General features: G+C 44.2%; 1 protein-coding gene across 1 annotated transcript in view; it reads right to left on the bottom strand.

The window, feature by feature from the left end:
- KCNH5 (potassium voltage-gated channel subfamily H member 5) overlaps nt 1-18,645 on the bottom strand; it is a gene marked incomplete at its 3' end in the record, with an annotated part of 142,012 nt that extends 123,367 nt beyond the window's left edge. Inside the window, exons 1-2 of the mRNA XM_079537762.1 lie at nt 18,442-18,645; nt 6,079-6,202 (exon numbers count right to left, since the gene is read on the bottom strand). Of these exons, the coding sequence (XP_079393888.1) occupies nt 6,079-6,202; nt 18,442-18,514 (197 nt within the window). The 5' untranslated portion in view covers nt 18,515-18,645. The remainder of the gene's footprint in view (nt 1-6,078; nt 6,203-18,441) is intronic.
- Between the last annotated feature and the right edge of the window lie 1,495 nt (nt 18,646-20,140).

Below are 20,140 nucleotides of genomic sequence, written 5' to 3'. Positions count from 1 at the left end.
AATAAATATTTATATTATGCCTACTGTTCTGAAAGAAACAATAAAACAACACAGTGATTAGCGCCCTGGCAAACATTAAAATACTCAATGAAAGCTGGATGGTGAATCCTTTCTCTACAACTGGCTCAGGGAGGTGATAGGGCTGCTCCCACAATATGGTGTTGTCAGCCTTGGGTCAGCACAGCAATGGAGATGTCGCTGCAGTGATGGATGTCAGGACAGAACACTACTGGGGAGGAGGCTTCATTAAGGTACCACATGTCACTAACTCACATAGTTCTCTTCAGGGAATGCAAAACACAGCTTGCTGCTCGCTTTCAAATGGCCTGCCTTTCCTTTAGCAGCTCAGCCAATAGTGTTTTATACACGAGCTAGCAACATACAAAAGTTTGAATGCTTTTCTTTTTAAATCTAACCCTTTTCAGTGCACTGATGAGGTACAGAAGACTGCTCAAATCTGCAAGACAAAATAAGAGCTGGGGGAGGGGTCTCTTGTTTTTTGGGTTTTTTTTTTTTTTTTTTTGTCATCTCAAGGCTTAAAAACATTTTTCTTAAGTCTCAAAGGAAAAAAATAATGAAAATTTGCTAAAGCGCATGACTTCAGATGGCTTTATAATACAGAAAGTTGTCACTGATTACCATTAATATGTCAAACCATCCATAATGCTACAAGCGCTGACCTACATGTTAGGTCTACCTGGTGGAAAGCTGGATGAGCCCACAGTGCGTACTTGTAGCCAACAGTATCCTGGGCTGCATCAATGGAGGGGTGGCAGTTGGGCAGGGAGGAGATCATTCCCCCCTGTTCTGCCCACGAGGCCCCATTTGGAGCACTGTATATAGGGTTGGGGCCCCCAGTACAAGAGGGGTGTGGTTGTTGGAGCTGGACCAGAGGAAGGCCACGGAGATGCTCAGAGGGCTGGAGTATCTCTGCTATGAAGAAAAGCTGCAGGGAGCTGGGCTTGTTAAGTCTGGAGCAGAGAAGGCTTCTGGAATGCAAAATTTAGGTTAAATGTTGGGAAGAAATTCTTTATTCAGAGAGCAGTGAAGCCCCAGCACTGCTGTCCAGAGAGGTGAGGGTGTCCCAGCCATAGAGGCATTCCACTCCAGGTAGGATGGGGCCTTGGGCAGCCTTATATAGTGAGTGGCAGCCCTGTCCACAGCAGAGAGGTGGGAATTAGATGATTGTTAAGATCCCTTCCAACTAAAGCCATTCTATGAATTAAAAATTTAATCAACTTTACGTTTTAATATCAGCCTATTATTGTCATAAATCTGTAAAATTCAAATCTTGCATTGTTTTCATGTATAAAGAGGCATTTAAAAGGCTTGTAGAAAGAAATAACTACTTTTCAGAAGCCAATTTTTTACTAGCAGGCACCAAAAGGGCCTTCAAGCCAATCACTGTGCAAGTTATATAAGATCTGTGCTTATCATAGGTTTAATTTAATCTGTCCTATTTTGTATACATGGAGGGACTCCTACTTCTTCAGTCAATCACTCTGTCTTTTTCTGCCTCATATTTTTGTTATTTATTGCTTGTCAAGTTCCTTCAGTGCACACTGTACAAGATATAAATATAAAAGCCAGCCAGCCTGCTACTGGGGATCTTACTATCTAGAAAACAGACTTATCAAAGAGAAACAAGAGAAACAAAGCTTACTGAAATACTCAGAGAAAGAAACAATCTTACATAATCTTCCCCATCTCTGCAACAGGCCATTTGCCATTTCAGACGCCATTCCTCCTGCCCTCCACTGAAAGCATCCCTCCATGCAAAAGCCACATCTAAAGCTTTGCACTGTGCTTCCATTTTCTTTGTTAGGATCCAGAAAAGCATCACTGGAGCAGCTCCTTGTATGCAGTGCATGCCAGGGTGGTGTTTGTGGCTATTTCAATTCACCAAATTAGAGGGCAGATTAAACATAGAATCATAGAATCATAGAATCACCAAGGTTGGAAAAGACCTAAGAGATCATCCAGTCCAACTGTTCACCTATTCCCAATAGCTCCCACTAAACCATGTCCCTCAGCACAACATCCAGCCTTTGGAAAGAATATGAACCCACATCCAGCTAACAGCTCTGTTTATCCAGAAGTATCGGATGAAAAGACATCAATTACAAGCAACCAAGGTCTACTCAAGAGGAATAGCAAATACTGTTCTATGTTTCAATAGCCCCACAATTCTTTGAGGAGCAGGCTTCTTTCCCAAGGAGAAGTAAGGCAGGTCCTTGGGTCTCACTGTTGAGCTCAGAAAAGTTTTTGTACACAGCTTTGGCATTGCAGAGGGTCTTCTCATATAGGTAGATCTGTTAACAGAGGCAACATCCCACTATCAAATTTAACTTGTCTCAAGTCTGGCACACTGTACCCAAAATGCAAAACCCCTTTTCTTTGAGCTAGGTGGGAATTTTGCCATTAGCTCCACAGAAGCCAGGACTCCCAGACATTTTATCTCACTTGCTGTGGCAGTAAATCAAAACAAGGGAGAACAGACACATTGAGCAGAGCCATGCAAGTGTTTCAGTGGAAATGCAACCTGTAAACAACTGCAGCAAGCAGATCCAATTTACTCCCACTGTACAGCTGGAAGGCAACACACAAACGGGTCTCAGAGCAAGTTTCCTCATTAAAAACAAAAGCAGCATCCAGCTATTCCCATGCTGATCTGAGGCTCAAGGTGCAAGGAAGGGTAAGGAGAAGAAAGCCTGGGGCAAAAGCCAAGTGCAAAATGGCAGGGCAGATCTACTAACCAGCCACCTAAGGGTGTCTGCCCTTCTGAAGGCTTGCCTGGAAGACTTAACTGACAAGAAACAATTTTAAACACTGATATTATTTGTGGCGTTTAATAGGGTTTTAACGGCCTAGAGCTGTTCATTCTTTCTATGTACTCATCACGTATAAATTGTCATATCTATGGGCAACTGGGCATGAAACAAGTGGTTCTCCTACACGCTGGTTAATCTAGCAGCACACCTTCAGACAAGGGTTTTGCAGTTAATTGAATGTCAGAGGTGTTGCAATTGCAGATGCCCTCCCATTTCCTTCTGAACTGGCAGCTCCTTTCCATTTGGCACCACAACACAAGCACACGAGTTTTTCCAGCTAAAATTCTCATGCATTTTAGCATTCACTTACATGATAAATTCTGTTCCAGCTATTTTTGCAATTTTTGGTGTACTGTGCTCCCAGAAAGAACACACACTGACCCACCCCATCATGCAACATTCAGGAAGCGTGATATGTACCTTGCCTTTTATACAATGCCCCTGAAACTAAGAGACTGGCACCTCTATTGAGCTATTTCAGCATGATTTTCCTGCCAATGCACATATTGTTGCTAATTAAAAAGATGAGAGAAGTGCAAGAATCAGAGGGATTACCAGCTGGCTATGGGACTACCTGGCTGCCTGAGCTGGATCAAAACTCATTCACAAATGCAATGCCACGCGTCCATTCCAGTATCAATCAAGACTGAACATCACAACAAATGAGCAGCCCCAGTGTATGGTATGGCATGTGACAGACATAAATAGGATATAATGAATACTGCTGGACTACTCAGGAGAAAAGCATGGGTGAAAATTGAAGTTGCTATACCTTATAGGCAAGGGCAAGTAATTGAAAAATTCTTTTTTTCCTGTATCACACCTATGATAAGTAGATAACAATTTGTATCAAGGTCTGGATTGACATTGATTTTATCTGTGTATTTTTCTTTTGTTGGATTTTTGGCATTAACGAGCTCTAGAAACAGATCCTATCAAATCCTGTAATAAAAGTGTGGCATCACAACACTCTTATCCCATAACATTCGCCTTAGAACAGGAAAGCAAACATTCTGTATAAATTATTTCTTATGCATAATGCAACAATCTCAGTCCAACACAGCAAATCAGGACTGAGAATCTGACTTGGAAAATAACATAAATAATAGCTCTGGGTACCTAAAACTTACGATGGCATTCTATTAAGTAAAGCTAAGAGGGCACTACTGGCCTCAAGACCATTTTCCATGTCAGACAGCCACGCAACTTTTCATTAGAGAGCAGCCCCAAAGAAATTTTCTGCAAGGGTGTGTGCTGCTTGTCAGACCGTGCTGAATGCCTCTCCAGCTCAGCTCTCCTCTGCAATGACTAGGATGTCTCCTACGGAGCAGGAAATATCACACTGTAAATATAACTCCACCAGCTAAGGCACAGACACAAAAGAGGCGCTGATCATGCTTTCAATGTAGAGAAGTCTCTCCAAAATCCAGAGATGGATATGCAGAATTAAAAATATAAAAGATACATATATGTATGTATGTACATAGATATTCGCTACCAGATCCACTTTCCATGATCACTTCTCCTTGCATTTGCATCCACATAATTCACTTGAATACAGCCCAAACAGGATGCTTACCAAATAGAGTCCATCACGTTCATAAAGGGCGCTCTGATTAACTAAAACTTTTGGTCCCCTCACAGGCACAGGAGAATTATTAACAGAGAGGTATTGCTAAAGCTATTCCCAACATTTTCCTAAAATCCCGTTTTGTGTGTGTAATGACTTAAACATGCACAGGCTAAAGCACTGGCTCACAGAGAAACAGACCCAGCTTAAAAGAGCAAAGCAAGTGTAAGCATATTTGGGATAGCTGTGATAACACTGTTTTTTCAGCCCCATCACGTAACTGACTTGGTTGCTGCCACGTGAATGAATATTTCGTGTCAGCAGCATGTGCCCATCTCTCCTCCACTGCCCATCGGAGGACACCTGGCTGCACAGAGCAACACGGGACCCCTACGGCTTTTCCTCTTCCCTGCAAACAAGAGCCACGACCACACATCAGCATTTCACCCCTGCAGATATGCAGCCCACTATTCCCAGGGCCCTAGAGCTGGTCATTCCCTGAGCCATCAAGGGAAAACCTACACAAACTGGTATCTCAGTCATTCCTTTCTGCCTCCACCACTCCTGGTTACTTTCCTCACCCACCCACACACGCATTAGAGATTTAGTCTTTCCCCACAGCATTTCCTTTTAAAGGATGCAGCAGAGCAGGCGCAGATGCACATCCAACCATAAATCACAGCTGTCCACCCCTGAAAGACCACCAACAAAGGGGAAAAAAGAAACCAAACCATAAAGCTGCAATGCTCAGAGTAAATACATCATCAGCCTAATCGCCCTCTTGGGAATACAGATGCCATTTGCACATCACTGTGCCTTCTCAGTGTGTGTATAACAACAGGAACCAATGCGAGCAACAGAGCAGCACAATGCAGACCTTCCAGAATGAAAGTTTACAAAAATCTCCTAGAATTGCCTTTGAAATATATCACTTGTATATATCACTTTCTTTACCAGATCGTTAAAACACATTCATAGTGATATTAATGAGGACAGATTTCAAATGAGTGAAGAATGATGTCTAAACCCTCAAAATATTTACCCAGCTTCAGGAACACCTCTAGTTGACCCTCATTCAGTGCTAAAATTCGTCAAACGTTTTTCCATTGAACAGTCTTTACTACTGCAATGCTCACTGTATTTAAGCAATTACCAGAGGATGACAGGAATTTCAAAACCAAGCAGATTTGTCTTGACTTCAATAATGGCTCGAGTGAAACCCATTAAATTTGTAGATGCTCTAAATAAATAATAACAATAATAATAATAATTTTTTAAAAAAAAGAATATTAGAATTTAGCTTTCTTTTAATTTAGGATTAAGTCTTGCAGGACTCTAAAAACCGCCCCACTTTTAGCAAGGGACCAAAGTATCTGAGTAGTTTGTTTAATCCCGGTAAAACTGGCCATTATGCTATTACTGGGCACCAGTCAACAAAGTGCTCAACTGAATGCACATAGTTGCATGTTTTACCATATCATAGAATCACAGAATGGCCTGGGTTGAAAAGGACCACAATGATCATCTAGTTTCAACCCCCCTGCTATGTGCAGGGTCACCAACCACTAGTATATTCATTTCTGCAAGACAGATCTCCTATCGATCCTTTTCCAAAACCTGATTTTTCTTCCTAGACTGTAACTACTGAAGTGCATCGAGTAGCAGTGAACAACCTACCTGCAAGTGCTACTCTTCTGCATGACGTCAGCGCGATGATATCCAGAGAGTTTACAAAAACCGTCATTACTATAAACTACAGGCCAGTCCACAATCTGGGCATTTCCCAACAAAAAACTGGATTCTAAAAGAAAAAAGAGAAGAAAAAGAAAGGGCTGTTGTCAGTGGCAAAGCACATATACATCCTCCATGTTATATAGCAGATGCGGAGTTATTCACGGTGGAAACCTCCATCAGGAAATTCCAGAGAGGACTGAAATCAAAGTGGGCATCAGAAGGCAAACGGTGATGAAAGATGACAGCTTTTAGTAAAACAAATAGCTTCAGTAAATTATAATACTGACATAAGCTCCCCCTCTTCAATGATTTAGAAAGGATTCATTTATTCATAATATCAGGACACATATCATTTTATATGTATATATATCTTGAAATTAACCTTGAATTAACGTGAAACTTGACCTTATTGAACCATATGTTCCCAGACAAACCATGACACTATTGTCTAAGACAAGTAAACTCCTCCTCCTTCAACAAGCACTGAAATAACACAAAACACATCAGATTTCAGTTACAGTCTACACTGAGGTACAAAAAAGCGGGCTTGGTTCATCCTAGCAGCATGCACCAATTGCTGTCAATACACAAATATGAGTAAGGAGTATTTTTAGGAGGCTGAACTCAGGTTTAAATACTGCTTCAATCATCTGTTTTTTTCAGTCATTGCCTACAGTTTTACACACACGGACTGGCACCACCACATTACAAGTTAGTCCTAAAATAGTTGTATTCACCAGTTTGGAGGTATTCTTCCATCTCTGCTTTTGGAAAAGCATTTCTAAGGAAGGAAATGCTCATCTTGCTTAAACACACTGTGGGATTTTATCTTCATCAACATTGTAACGTTGTTTCAAAAATAATCTTCTCACTTAGTATATCACTTAGTGGAGATTCTCAAGCTGTAGTCTGTGATGATCTTCAAAGCTTTGCTTATTTTCAATTGTAATTTTCAGTTGCATTGTGACAGTTGCTGTGGAACTAACTGTTAACACTAGCCCACTTATTTCTGCTAAAAAGCATTACAACGTACCTATTAAAACCCCAGCTGTATAGAAATGGTAGCAGAAGTTCCTTTCAGCAGTTTTCCAGGGGAAAAAAAAAATAAGGGGAATTCTTACAAATTCTTCTTTTAATAGCTGAAGAATGGTCACACCAATTACTTTTACAGACATACACTCAGGTGCACACATTAATTTTCACATAAATATGACACTGGGTTTCTGCAAGCTATATGCTTCCTTCCCAGCATCTGTGACTGCAGCATATGTTATTCAAGCATTATTCTTTTGAACAAGGAAAGCATATTCAAAAAAAAAAACCAACAACTGTCATTTCTTATTTTTCCTTTCTAAACCTATATTTGGAAAATAATAATCTAAAAATCAGTTTCTACAGAAAAGTTGACTGAAAAATATTTTAAAGCCAACCAACATGAGAAATAGAAGTTTAGATTGTGAAATCTAACACTCCTAAGCTCACAGGCTTAAAGAATTCATTTAAATCCATCACAAATAGCCTTAAACCTGAATGCCAACTTTAAAAATCCGTAAATTTTTCAGGCTAAGGGAACATGCAGTTGCTATAACCAGCAGATGTTGAGGACACACCATCTGCTACCAACAACCAATATCAGTCCTCTAGTCAAAGCAAGGTCTGATTTGCAAAGAGGTTATCCTTCAAGTTTTTGCTCTCATCATTCTATGTGCTCACAGAACGAGCACAGCCTGGGCAATTACAGGCAGCTTATATTCAGACTCTTTCAAGGATGTGTGGACATCTGGGTGCTCCCCAGAGAACCACAGCCCACAGGCCAATAACCGTCTTGAAACTGTCCATCTGATATCTTGGATGCGTATCTCTATCACATAACCCTGTTTCAGGACACAGAATACACTGCAGAAGATACACACTGCAGCCACAATACTCAATGGACATCTGCCATGAATTTTCTACTTCTTACACACAAGAGTCTCAAAATACTTGCTAAGGCATTCATTAAACTGACCAAATCCAATAGGATATTGTAAGGGAACAAAGCGTATCACCCAATTACTGATCTTTCAAGAAAGAAAAAAAAAATAATCATAAAATTGAAAAAAAAAGACTTTAGAAATGTATTTTAAATATTAGTACTTGTAAAGTCATATGTGTATATATAGATAGATAGATGGACTAGTATATGGACTAGTAACTTGATCAAATACTACAATGTATGTTTTCCTTTGTCTTTGTGAATATTCCATTACATAACTCACTTTTTTTAAACCTTGCCTTCTACAGTAAATAGCACTTCTTCATCCATGCTCAGCATGTGCATACGAGTGTGTGTGTCCTGTTTCAATCAAAAATCTTGAGTCAATGTTCGCATCTTGTTAAAGACCAACAAGCCTAACTGTAGGCACAAAGCTATAGAAATCCATGTTTCATCAATGCCTCTGTTCAGTGAAACAGCTTGATAAATTTAAAGAAGAGCAGGTCAATGTCTGACCCTGGGGTTTTATTGGGTACCCAGTTTCAGCATTTTCAAGACTCCACGCATTCCCTACATTTTATTGGTAGTCACATCACTTTCCCTAGCACACATACTAATTCCTCCCTATTTCTAAAATATCTCCGGATCAAACAACAGCAGAGAATATTACTTTACAATTTGTGAATTCTAGGTAGACTGAGGAGAGACTGCTTTGCACCACATCATCATCACTAACCAACCACTTGTGAAAGACCACTTCTGCAGTTGCTTCCTCTAGAGTTGGGTCCTAATAGCCAGTCTTGGACTAAAACTATCTTCATGTTCAACTTCCATACTTCTGTCACTCACTGATATGGTCTCCTGTCTAAATGAGGTCCATTGCACATTGGGTTAAGCTCTTCATTAATTTGACTAAGGCAAATTCCAGACTGTTGGATCTCCATATGGCTGCTTGAACTGGTTTAAGAGACGAGGACGAGGAAAACTTCATTTCTTCTCCAGGTCCAGTTGCCACAGAGCAGCACCAAGGATAAGCCCAGGGACCACATGCTTTTTCCTCAAGGGCTGATTTGTCAGCAGCTCCAATACAAAGAGCTCTCTGCCAAGGGCACCCTGGCATCCCCTGTGCCCTGCTGTGGTGATGCCATAGCCAAGTCCCATAGAGGCCTGCAAGGTAAGGCCCACGCTCAGAGATACTAGCTGGGATGTCCTGTTGGATTGAAGATGAAAGAGTTATATTTTGCAAGCTAGATGTTTTTTTTAAGATAATACTGGAGGTATTCACAAGGATAAATCTGACTTTGCCCTCCACATCAAGCAGCACCTGGTCTCACAAGCACTTTATGGTGGAGGCTGGGAAGAAGTTCTCTCTGGGTACTGGCACTGCTGAAGGCAGGCAGTAAATCTGGCAGAACACTGGTTTGATTCCACATGCAAAACTGTGCACCTGTGCACTGAGTGATCACCCGGTGATAAATTACACTTTGAAGAGATTAACATGCAGCTAACTTCAAAACTTTCAGAATAACGATTGGCCTAACGATTAACATTCATTCTCGCTTGGATTTCTCCGATGTGCTGAAAATACATTTCCACTCTCCATTTCCTTTGAGACAAAAGTCAATTTTTATTATTTCTAAGCTTGTCTGGATGTCATTCCCTTAAACTATCGTTTTCTCCACTTCTGAAATATTGCAGCACAAATCTGTAGGTTGTAGGTTTGTCCAACCAGATGAGTGTGAAACCAGTGCCTGTCTGTAAGAGCAGGGCTCAGGAGCTGCTAGGTTCCTCTTCAGAAGTCAGCAAGCTCTTTATTAGCCTACATAACTCTCACTTATAAAGTTAATACAGATGGCAAGGAATAAGGATATTAAGTGCACATAGCAGAATTACAGATTTGGAGAACGCAGCTGAGGTAAACAATTATTAAAGGCACTGTATTTGCTGTTCCTGCACTTCTACTCTGCAAAAAGGCTCTGACGTATAAAGGAACTCACGCTATACAGCAGCAAGCCTTTAATTTTACCCTATCTTGCAGCAGCTAATACTCAACCCAGCACCAAGGCTCATTTTGACCACAGTATGCAAGCAATTTTTTTAGCCACCAAAACGCCCAAAGTAGTGTAAAATTCATGTTATGTAATCAAAGGAGAGCAAGAACAACTAAATCATTGCAGGAGATATGTTTAGCCAAGTGAGAAACACTGTCTCTAACCATCTTTCCTCCAGAATGCTTGTGAATCGCTTGTGAACAAAATTGCTTAAATTACTATTTCAGAATTTCATCCCTTCCCAAGAAAAGATACAACTAACCTTTTGTTTGTTTGTTTGTTTTTAAATCACCATTGAAAAGATGCTGAAAAAAAAGAAGCAGTGGTGGAACAAAAATAATGATATTAATAAAAAGAAGCAGTGCTTCCACCACGGAATAAATTCCTAACTTGAATAATTTCACACTGAGCCATCATTCTGAATTCCTGTCCTTCTTACACAGAGCAAGTGCAGCACGGAGCAGACGGGCTCTGTGCAATGCCTGGAATTTGCCTTTTTTGCTCATGTTGTTTTTTAAAAGCACTAAACAACTTAAAGTGCTGTCAACTGGCTCTGCTTTTAACCACGCAGGGTCAGCATATTGCTGCAATCTGGTTTAGATCACCTTGCAAAACTTGTGGGGATCCTGGTAGCTGTACTGGGGAGGGGACTTGTATAAAACATTGGGTTTTATTTCCTTTTAGCTCTTCTAAACAAGTCTTATCCCTGATTGTATGTATTTCTCTTGATATTGGTATACAGTGAATCCAAACCCATGCTCAAAGCATCCCTACAGAATTCAGCAGAAAATCCTGATGTCCAGGACAGCCCTGCAGGCACTCAGCCCTCTGAAATCACAGAATCATAGAATGGCAGGGGTTGGAAGGAAAACTTTAGAGATCTCCCAACCCAACCCCCTGCTGAAGCAGTTCCCTACAGTAGGTTACACAGGAAAACATCCAAGTGGATCTTGAATATCTCCAGAGAAGGGGTCTGTACCACCTCTCCAGGCAACCTATAATCACCCTGGGCTGGCATCAACACTCCTCCAACCTTGGGGTCAGCTGCAGACAAACTGCTGTGCTTGAAGCAGCCAAGCAGAACCACACTGCTGTTTTCTAACAAAGCTGTTAATTCCCTGGTGTCCTTAGAGCATGCAAAACATCAGTGTCATCCAATTTATCCAACACGTTAAGCGTTCCCTGAGAAGTAATCTCTTGAAGGACAAACTCTCTATGTCACCTTTCTGCACCTCCATTGTTTTTATTTAATACTCACATTATGAAAAGGTATGGAGGGCTACACCCAGAGCAAGATGCCACCACACTGACAAAGCTAATTCCTTCCCCAAATTGGTGTTCCTCTCCTAAAAGTCATCCAACACTGGCTGAGGTTGGAAATCCACGTGTAAGTCACTTGGTCAGCAATGCAGCAGCTTTCAGCAATTCAGCAAGCAACCTAAAGGATGAGAATCCATCTGGAATTTACCTTCCAAAAAGTTCAAACACTATGTTTAATCATTCTGAATGTGAAAACCCACAAGTATCATGGTTCTCCTCCTTTACTGCAGCACAACTTCGCTGACCTCAGGAAGAGCTTCAGATCAATAAGGACAAGAGAAGGTTGCAATGAGTTGCCTGATAAATGGCATCTCATTTAGTTCTGATCACAAGTTCTCTACCACATATTCACTTATTCTCTGGTTAGACTAATCCTATGCTAGTTATCTTCTGAAGGCCACTGCCGAATCTGCTCCCTATTATAATTATGCTGAGTGCAAGATAGATGCTGTGAGGCTAAATTTAAGTTGGAGCACGCAGACGGCACACGGGCATCCTCAGGGAGCAACCAAAAGCCACAACTCTAGCTAGATACAAACGAGCACGCTTGCTTCGCATTCCCAGATGAGAAAATCATAGCACTGGCAGATGCTCATCTTGCAAACACTCAGCCAGCCCTGGCTGCAATTTCACAGCGTGGGGCTGAATGTCCAAAAACCATTTTTGACACAGAATCGTGCACTACTCCTTGTGCAGGTGTCCACATGTGGCTGATGCAGAGCATCTCAGCATCTCCTGGAGCACAGCACCCAGATTTGGAGTCCTCAGTATAGGAGAGACACGGACCTGCTGGAGCATGTCAGAGGAGGGCCACAAAAATGGTCCCAGGGATGGAACACTGTCCTACAAGGACAGGCTGAGAGAGCTGTGGGCTCTCTCACAGCTGGGGCTGTGCAGCCTGGAGAAGGGAAGGCTCTGGGGAGACCTTCCTGTATGTGAAGGGGGACTGCAAGGAAGAAGGGACAGTCTTCAGCAGAGTCTGTTACGCTATGTGGAAATGGTCTCAAACTAAAAGAGGAGGGATTTAGACTGGATATAAAGAAGTTTTTTTTATAATAAGGACAGTGAAGCACTGGGACAGGCTGCCCAGAGAAGTGGGGGACATCCCATCCCTGCAGATACCCAAGGTTGGGCTGGAGGGGCTCTAAGCACTGATGGAACCGTAGCTTTCTCTGCTCATTGCAGGGAGTTGGACTGGATGGCCTTTAAGGGTCCCTTCCAACACAAACCATTCTATGATGATTCCATGATCTCAGCCTCAGCTCTGGGTGCCCTCCAGGCACTCCTGCACAGGGCTGCTCCCAACACTGAGAGCAGTGCAGAACTGAGCCCCGCCACCCAGGTTAGGCAATGCTGAGCAATGCAGCCAGGCACTGAACGTGCTGATTAAACAAAGCTTTTAGATTGATTTTTTTTTTTTTTTCTGAAAAGCAGATTATTTAGGAAGCTAAGTCCAAAATCTTCTTCCTTTATTTAATTTTACCAAACCACAAAACCCTGTTTCCTTAGCTCACCGGGAGAACAACTCAAAACCCAGGCTAACCACCGACTGGCACCTCCGTTAAAGAGGCTAATTAAAAGCATTTCCACAGCTCACTTAACTTCCTGACATTATTCTCCGGCTGCATACTCCTTCTCACGGAGAGGTTTGCTCGTGAAATCAACGATTGCCTTTTGCTCTCCTCTCGTTTCAGTACCAGCTGGGAGCGCACAACGTTCGCACTGACCTCTGCTGGCAGCGCCCGGCAGCGCCCAGATCCCACAGGAGAACGACGTCCCACCCCAACCCGCTCCCAGAGACGTGCAGGAAGAAGTATTAAAAAGAGAACACTCCTATTTTACAAGGCTTCCACTCAGAGAGCCACCTATTCCTTTTGCGAACCATACGGCATTATTCGAGTGCATAAATTAATGCGATGATATACAGCTGTTGTAATCAAAAATAAGAAAACACAGAAAAATCAAGATTTAAACCACTTAAAGTGATGCCAGTTTCAGCAGGCATCAGATACGCCTTATGTTTCAGGATTTGGAACAAAAAAGAACGGCCTCAAGTTGTGCCAGAGGAGGTTCAGGTTGGATATTAGGAAGAATTGCTTCTCAGAAAGAGCAGTGATGCACTGGCATAGGCTGCACAAGGAGGTGGGGGAGTCACCGACCCCAGAGGTGTTTAAGGGCAGATGGAGTGCTTTGGGACACAGCTTAGTAGGCAGTATTGGTGATAGGTAGATGGCTGGACTAGGTGATCTTAGAGGTCTTTTCCAATCGTAATGATTCTATGAAAATAGGGCAATTGAAAACTACTCTCAAGTGTCAGCTTGTAATGCTGCTTCATGTATAAACTCACTTTGCATTGATTTCTGTATCAGCAGGCCACCTGCAGCCAAAGAAATCACAAACACAGCCTCGTGCCAAAGAAAACCCCAACAATACAAATTTGTGGTCATCCCTTCAGCCGCATCCCTGCAGCCAATGGAACTGGAAGATAGAAATTTCTGCCCTGTGGTTTACAGCATCCTAAAGGCTGGGTTGGATGGAGCCCTGGGCAGCGTGACCCAGTGGTCAGCAACACTGCCTGTAGCAGGGAGCTGGAGCTCAATGATCTTTAAGGTCCCTTCCAACCCAAGACACTCTATAATTTAGTTAAGTGCTGAGGGCCAGGGTTTTTACTGCAGAAGACCCCTAATAACAGACATCTGTAAACCTGAAGTAATTCGCATTGAAGATCATTTTCTCTGCTCCAAATGAAATTTAACTTGGATCAGATGAAAATGCAGCTTGTATTTAATCTGGGAAAGAGCCTATGTGTATCGTGTCCAGTGAGAACAACACTATGTCACTGTGCCTGTAAGAATTCAGGTATGCTTACAAGGGTGCACAGTGATAGAACAAGGAGGAATGGTTTTAAACTGAGACAGGAGAGATTATGTTAGATACTAGGAGGAATAGACAGAGGGTGGTGAGGCACTGGAACAGGCTGCCCAAGGAGGCTGTGGATGCCCCATCCCTGGAGGCATTCAAGGCCAGGCTGGATGTGGCTCTGGGCAGCCTGGTCTGCTGGTTGGTGATCTGCACATAGCAGGGGGTTGGAACTGGATGAGCAGTGTGCTCCTTTTCAACCCAAGCTGTTCTATGATTCTATGATACACTGTACAGACTAGTGGGAGAGACAGCAGACACTTTACCATTAGTACCATTCTAATAAGAATGAAAAAAGTGTCTTAGCACTACATGCAGGATACTTACTTGCCTTCTCTCCCTGGATCACAGAATTAATGGGTTGGGTTGGAAGGGACCTTGAAGCCCACCCAATTCCAACCTCCTGCAATGGGCTGGTTGGTCCCCACCAGATTAGGTTGCCCCATCCAACCTGCATCCAAAAACCTGTGATCAGGCTGATCCCTTATTCATCAAACTCACAGGCACCCAACAGGGCACAAAACTCAGTCTGAGGGAGCTGATGTGCAGAAACATGTTTCTAGGCTGTGAGAGGCCAGGAACTGAATGCTACCTCAATTAAAGGTTATGGTGAAATTCCTTACAGAGCCATGAGTTCAGCCCAAGAGTCAAAACACATTTCTGAAAGACATGAAACTTCTTTTTCTAACAGTTATTGCAATAGAAACAAAAAGGAATAATGATGACTGTTATCATATTTGTCTTTCACTAGATTGTTTTCGCTTTTATTACATTCGGCCACAAAGTCCCAGAGCTAACCTTCTTCCAAACTCAACCTCTGCTAAAGAAACAAATTATGCTATTAACACAGCATAGGCACAAGCAAAAGCTCGATGCTTTTGCTGCTACAAGATGTGTCTGTCTTGTCCATCTGTCTTCACCTTCCACACCTGTCTGCCCCTGAGATCTGATGGATTTTTGGAATAAGCACACAAAGCCCAGCCCTGCTCCATGGATTTGCCCAAATCTGCACCCACACTGCTGAGCCAAGGTCAACAGCAGCACGGAAGGAGCAACCAACAACAGCAGTGATAACAGGCATCTGCTGAGAACATTTTAAGAAAGAACCCTGCCCTAAGAAAGGTGCTTATTAAAAGCCCAAAACACCAATGGCAGGAGCAAGCAGTCACCTTAATGCGATTTCAAGCACTGCTCCCACAAAACACATTTTCTTTCAGCTTAGCAGAACACCGGTGTTCTCCAGACCCAGGGTGCAGCAAAAGCTGCTGCGAGATCCCATCAATCCTTGGGAGCCTCAGATAAGAGCTTTACTCGGTGCATTTTCACTGTGCTAGAAAAAAAGAAAGTAAAACACCCTTGCACAGAGCGCACTGATTACCCTGAAGATAGCTCTGTGTGCTCTGGGGGCCTGTGTCCCTTTGTACAGCCATGCTGACCCCATCTCCTGCAGGGCTCTCGGATGCTGTGCCAACCACACACAGGGAGCATTTCTCTCCCAATTTTAACCTCATTTGTAGCCAAATGCTGTAGGTTCACAACATTCCTAAAAAGCAAATCCCAAAGTAAGGCTGAAAAATCAAATACACGGCTGCTTTCTGCACCAGGCTGCCCACCACACTAGATTCCTGCTGGGAACCTCTGACGTTCCACGCTTTAAAACTGCTGCAGTTTTGTCTATAAATGCTTTCTTGTTTGGATCCATCTCTGCCAATTCCAAATAATTTGTCTGCACCTGTGTTTCATTTTGAAATCCACCGGTTCCATTTCAGCCCTGATGAAGAGCCCGTCTGCCAAAATAACTCATATTTCAGCTGTATCCGTTGGCCTAAAAGATGATATTATCTCTATCTACAAGCCCTCCCCTGGATGTTAAGAAAAGATTTACGGTCAAGTGTGATGGGATTGTGCGAGTGCGAGCAATCTCAAAAGAGAGTGTTCTTTAACCAGGAAAGAAGATGGAAAGATTTTTTTTTGAGGATGCTCAAGATGTGCTTTAAAAATCTACCACCAGTCTTTCCTTTCTCCTCTTCCTCAACTTGACATTGAAAAACCCCTTCAGAGCTGGTGAATCCAAGCATAAAAAGAAAAGCCTGGACGTGGTCAGCAGCCCAAATCCGTGCCTTCCATCGAGCGTCGGCAGAAGATACTTGAACCAGATTTGCTCTACTGGACACCATTAAGTTTGGATTAAGCAGAGCTGAATCCAATGAAAATTACTATTTCTATAAAGGCCAAATAAGGCTATGACCTGGATGACAAAAATAAGAACTAAATCATGTTTCAGTGCACAACACTGATCGCTAAGATGAGTTAAAAAACAAATTCCCAATCCATTTTTCGCTCTGATGTCCAACGGGACAGATTTGCCTCTGTAACATCACGCTTCAGCAGAGAAAAAGCAGAATGGAGACCAGACTGGCATGATTTATGCTCCCAAATTAGGCCAGTCTAAAACCTGGGCAGGAGAAATAGGTGTTTTTTTAAAGGATAACGTTCCAAAGCTGTCTGAGTTTTCCTGTTTCCTGACATCTCATAGCTTTCCTGAGCCCTCAGCAGGGAGGACATGTGATTTAATTAGAGCACGACTCAGAAGCATGGTGCTCCCAAACCCTGCTCCCAGCTGTGCCCCTGACTGTGGGACAACAACCGTGGTGTCTGAGCCACAGATTTAAGAATACATGGGGAACACCTCTGTGTGTCCTCTTCCTCAATGAGCTTAAGAGTGTAATTAAGCTCCACTTGGCACTTTGGAATTATCAGAAGGCAAGTGCTATGTAAAACCCTATTAATGAAGCCTGCATTTAATATTCTGGTAAATAATGCACTTTTGCAGGAAATTAGCCTCCAGTGATGTGCAGCTAGAGAGCCTGACAGTCAGCTGCTGACCACAGAGCTGATGCGGGCAGCAGGAGAGGGTGGGAACCTCCTCAAAAAATGCTGTCAGGCAATGTCTTTAAACAAATTCTAAGTCCTCAATCCACTCCTTCTATGGAAATCAATGAATCGCTAATTCATTCTTTACCATCAAAATCGACTCAGTCCAGCACACCAGGCTACATTAGTATGAATGTGAGCTAAATCCAGAGCTGAGGAATAGCCAGGTGGGAGGAAACACTTCCCAATAGCACTTCACATCACATTAGTGACTCCATTAATAATATACCTGGGAACTTTTTTCAACGCCCCATTCTGCCCACCTCTCTCACTCCCATGCATGGGCTGCTCTAAGCTTGGGCTCTTCAAGAAGAAACCTTTCAGAAGATGCAAAGTTGAGGTATTTTAGCAAATGACATTTGTGCAAGCACTTGCGTTTCAGCAGTGCCAGTGCAAAAAAAAAAAAAAAAAAAAAAAAAAAAAAAAGAACAAAAAACAGCTTAGAAAAGAGATGGAAGCAGCACAAGGCTTGGCCAAAGCAGCACCTACACCAACACACAAACACTACGGTCAGAAAAGACCCCTAAGATCAACCGACCCAACCATCAACCCAACTCTGTGAGACGGACCACAGCCACCAAGTAACTTTACCGGAGCTGTGCACAGTGCTCTTTGCCACTGCTTTGCAATTTACTGAAAGGGTGAAACGAACTCCGGCAGCAGGGAATCGTTCCTGCAGCTCTAAATCAGTGCCGTGAGCATCCGCCGGGCACAGGAGCAGCTGCCGGCAGTTCTTCACCGATTTGTACGGGATGACCATCCCCAAATTGCAGTCACTCCCTCACCTCAGTACCTTTGCCACGCACTTTAAAGTGTCACAAAGACTTTGAAAACGGTCGCAAGGCCAATTCTTAGAGAACTAAAGAAGAAAGAGGAGGAAAACCCGACCCGAAGGAGTGGAGGGAATGTCAGAAACACGAACGACGAGTCCTTATATTCAGAAAGGGCTTAGCAAACCCGCTCCAAACCCGCTGCGCGGAGACGTCGGAGGTGAGGGGGGACGGGGCAGGAGCGCGGGCGGAGCCGTTCCTTGAAGGCGCCGCTCCGGCACGGACCGACGGAGGGATGGAGGGATGAATGGACGGACGGACGGAGGGGATTTCTCACCGCTGGAGCGCCGGACGATGTTCTCCAGGAAGGTGTTCTGCGGTGCCACCAGCCCTCTCTTGCCCCCCGGCATCCTGCAGCGCCGAGCTCGGGGGCCGGGGGTGCGCGGCGGCAGCGGCGGCGGCGGCGACGTCGGGGGGGGGCCGGCGGCGGCTGGTGCGCCCGGTGCCCGTGAGTCGCGCAGGGGCGGCCGCGGCCGCTCATGGTAGTGGCGCCCCCGCGGCGGCTGCAGCGCGGACTGGGACCCGCCGCGCACGGCGCCGCCGAGCGCCGCCGCCCGCGCCCCCCTGCGCCTGCGCGTCCGCCCAGCCGGGCCGCTCCAGGACGGGCAGCGGGGGCGGAGCGGAGCGGGGCTCCCACACGCGGGAGTGCTGCCTGCCGACGGTGAGATGGGGTCTGCGAAGAAGCGTTGGGAAGTTGTGCCTTGCCCGAAAGCGAGAGAACGTCAAACCGCTAGATTTTCATCTGGAAATTGCTTTTTTACGACGGCGTTCCCTTGTTCCCAGCGGGGGCAAACGGATCATTAAATGTTCTATCGCAAAATTGAAGCCGGGTGTGTTTTGCACACTAATCATCGTGTGCATTGAAATGTATAAAAAGCCTTGCATGAATCCATCAACCAGTTTTGGGGGCTTCCTCCATTTTCCAGGGAAAGCAGGTGCGAGGGAGAGACAGAGGGAGGCAGCTTTGGAGCCTCGGCGGAGCAGATGAGTCAGTGCAGATACCGCGCTGACCGCCGTACGGCTGTCGCTGAGTCCTGCCCCAGCCACGGTCTGCTCGAACATTGCCTCTTGAAGGTATGGTTAGCAAAATCCCGGAAGGAATTTCTCCACTTACTTCTTCTGCCTCTGCTCACTTTGCACGCAACTACAGAATAGGAAGGATCGTAGAAGGCGATGGCAAGTAGCTATTAGATTGCCTAGGCAATGCGTGCCAGGGCAGGAGCATGGCCGATGTGCTGCACTCTGCTGCCTGCCTCCACCATCCCATCCTTCCCATACTTAGGCCCTGGTCCAAAAAGTTGTGCTGAGGTCACACAACCCCTGCTTAGAGCTGAAGAGCTCTGCTTCACCAAGAGCTGCTGCAGGAGCAGCGCTTCTAGCCCTAGAGCCAGGAGTGCTGCTGCTGCCAGCTGAGATCTGGTTCTGCTTTCATTTTAACAAATGCAGACAGGAGCATCTCCACTACTGTGGGTGGAAGGATGCTGCTGCTGAGCTCTGCCCCATACAGGGAAACCTGGCTTTGGTGGCTGGTAGGTGGACAGCACCTTCATGCCACCCAGATGAGCCACAGACGTTGAAAATATCTGTGTACAGGCAATACCACGCGTCCGACCTCTCTGTACAGCATTGCTGGGGCTTCTGCTCACCTGTTTGCTCTGTTCCACACAATTTGAATTCTTGTACTCAATTCCCATCCTTGTTTTGAAATCTCCCATGCTCTAGACACACGCCTTTTTATTTACCCCTTTCTTGTTGACCCTTTCTCCTAAATGACTCCATCATGTCCAATACTCTGGGCTTTACCCAGTTTCACCTGCTACATCTACAAAAAGCCCCATGCCCCATGTGCACAGATCAGCAAGCACAGCAAAAGCACAGCCAGCACACACTGCACAGCTCATGTCCATCTGGAGAAGAGCTGATCCTTTGAATGTGAACCTACAGGACAGCGTTATTTTACTTCAGGGAGTACTAAA

This window comes from Tetrao urogallus (genome assembly GCF_951394365.1).
Source record: "Tetrao urogallus genome assembly, chromosome: 6".
Taxonomy (NCBI): domain Eukaryota; kingdom Metazoa; phylum Chordata; class Aves; order Galliformes; family Phasianidae; genus Tetrao; species Tetrao urogallus.
Note: the sequence above shows the minus strand (reverse complement) of the source record. Positions and strands in the feature narration are given on the sequence as shown.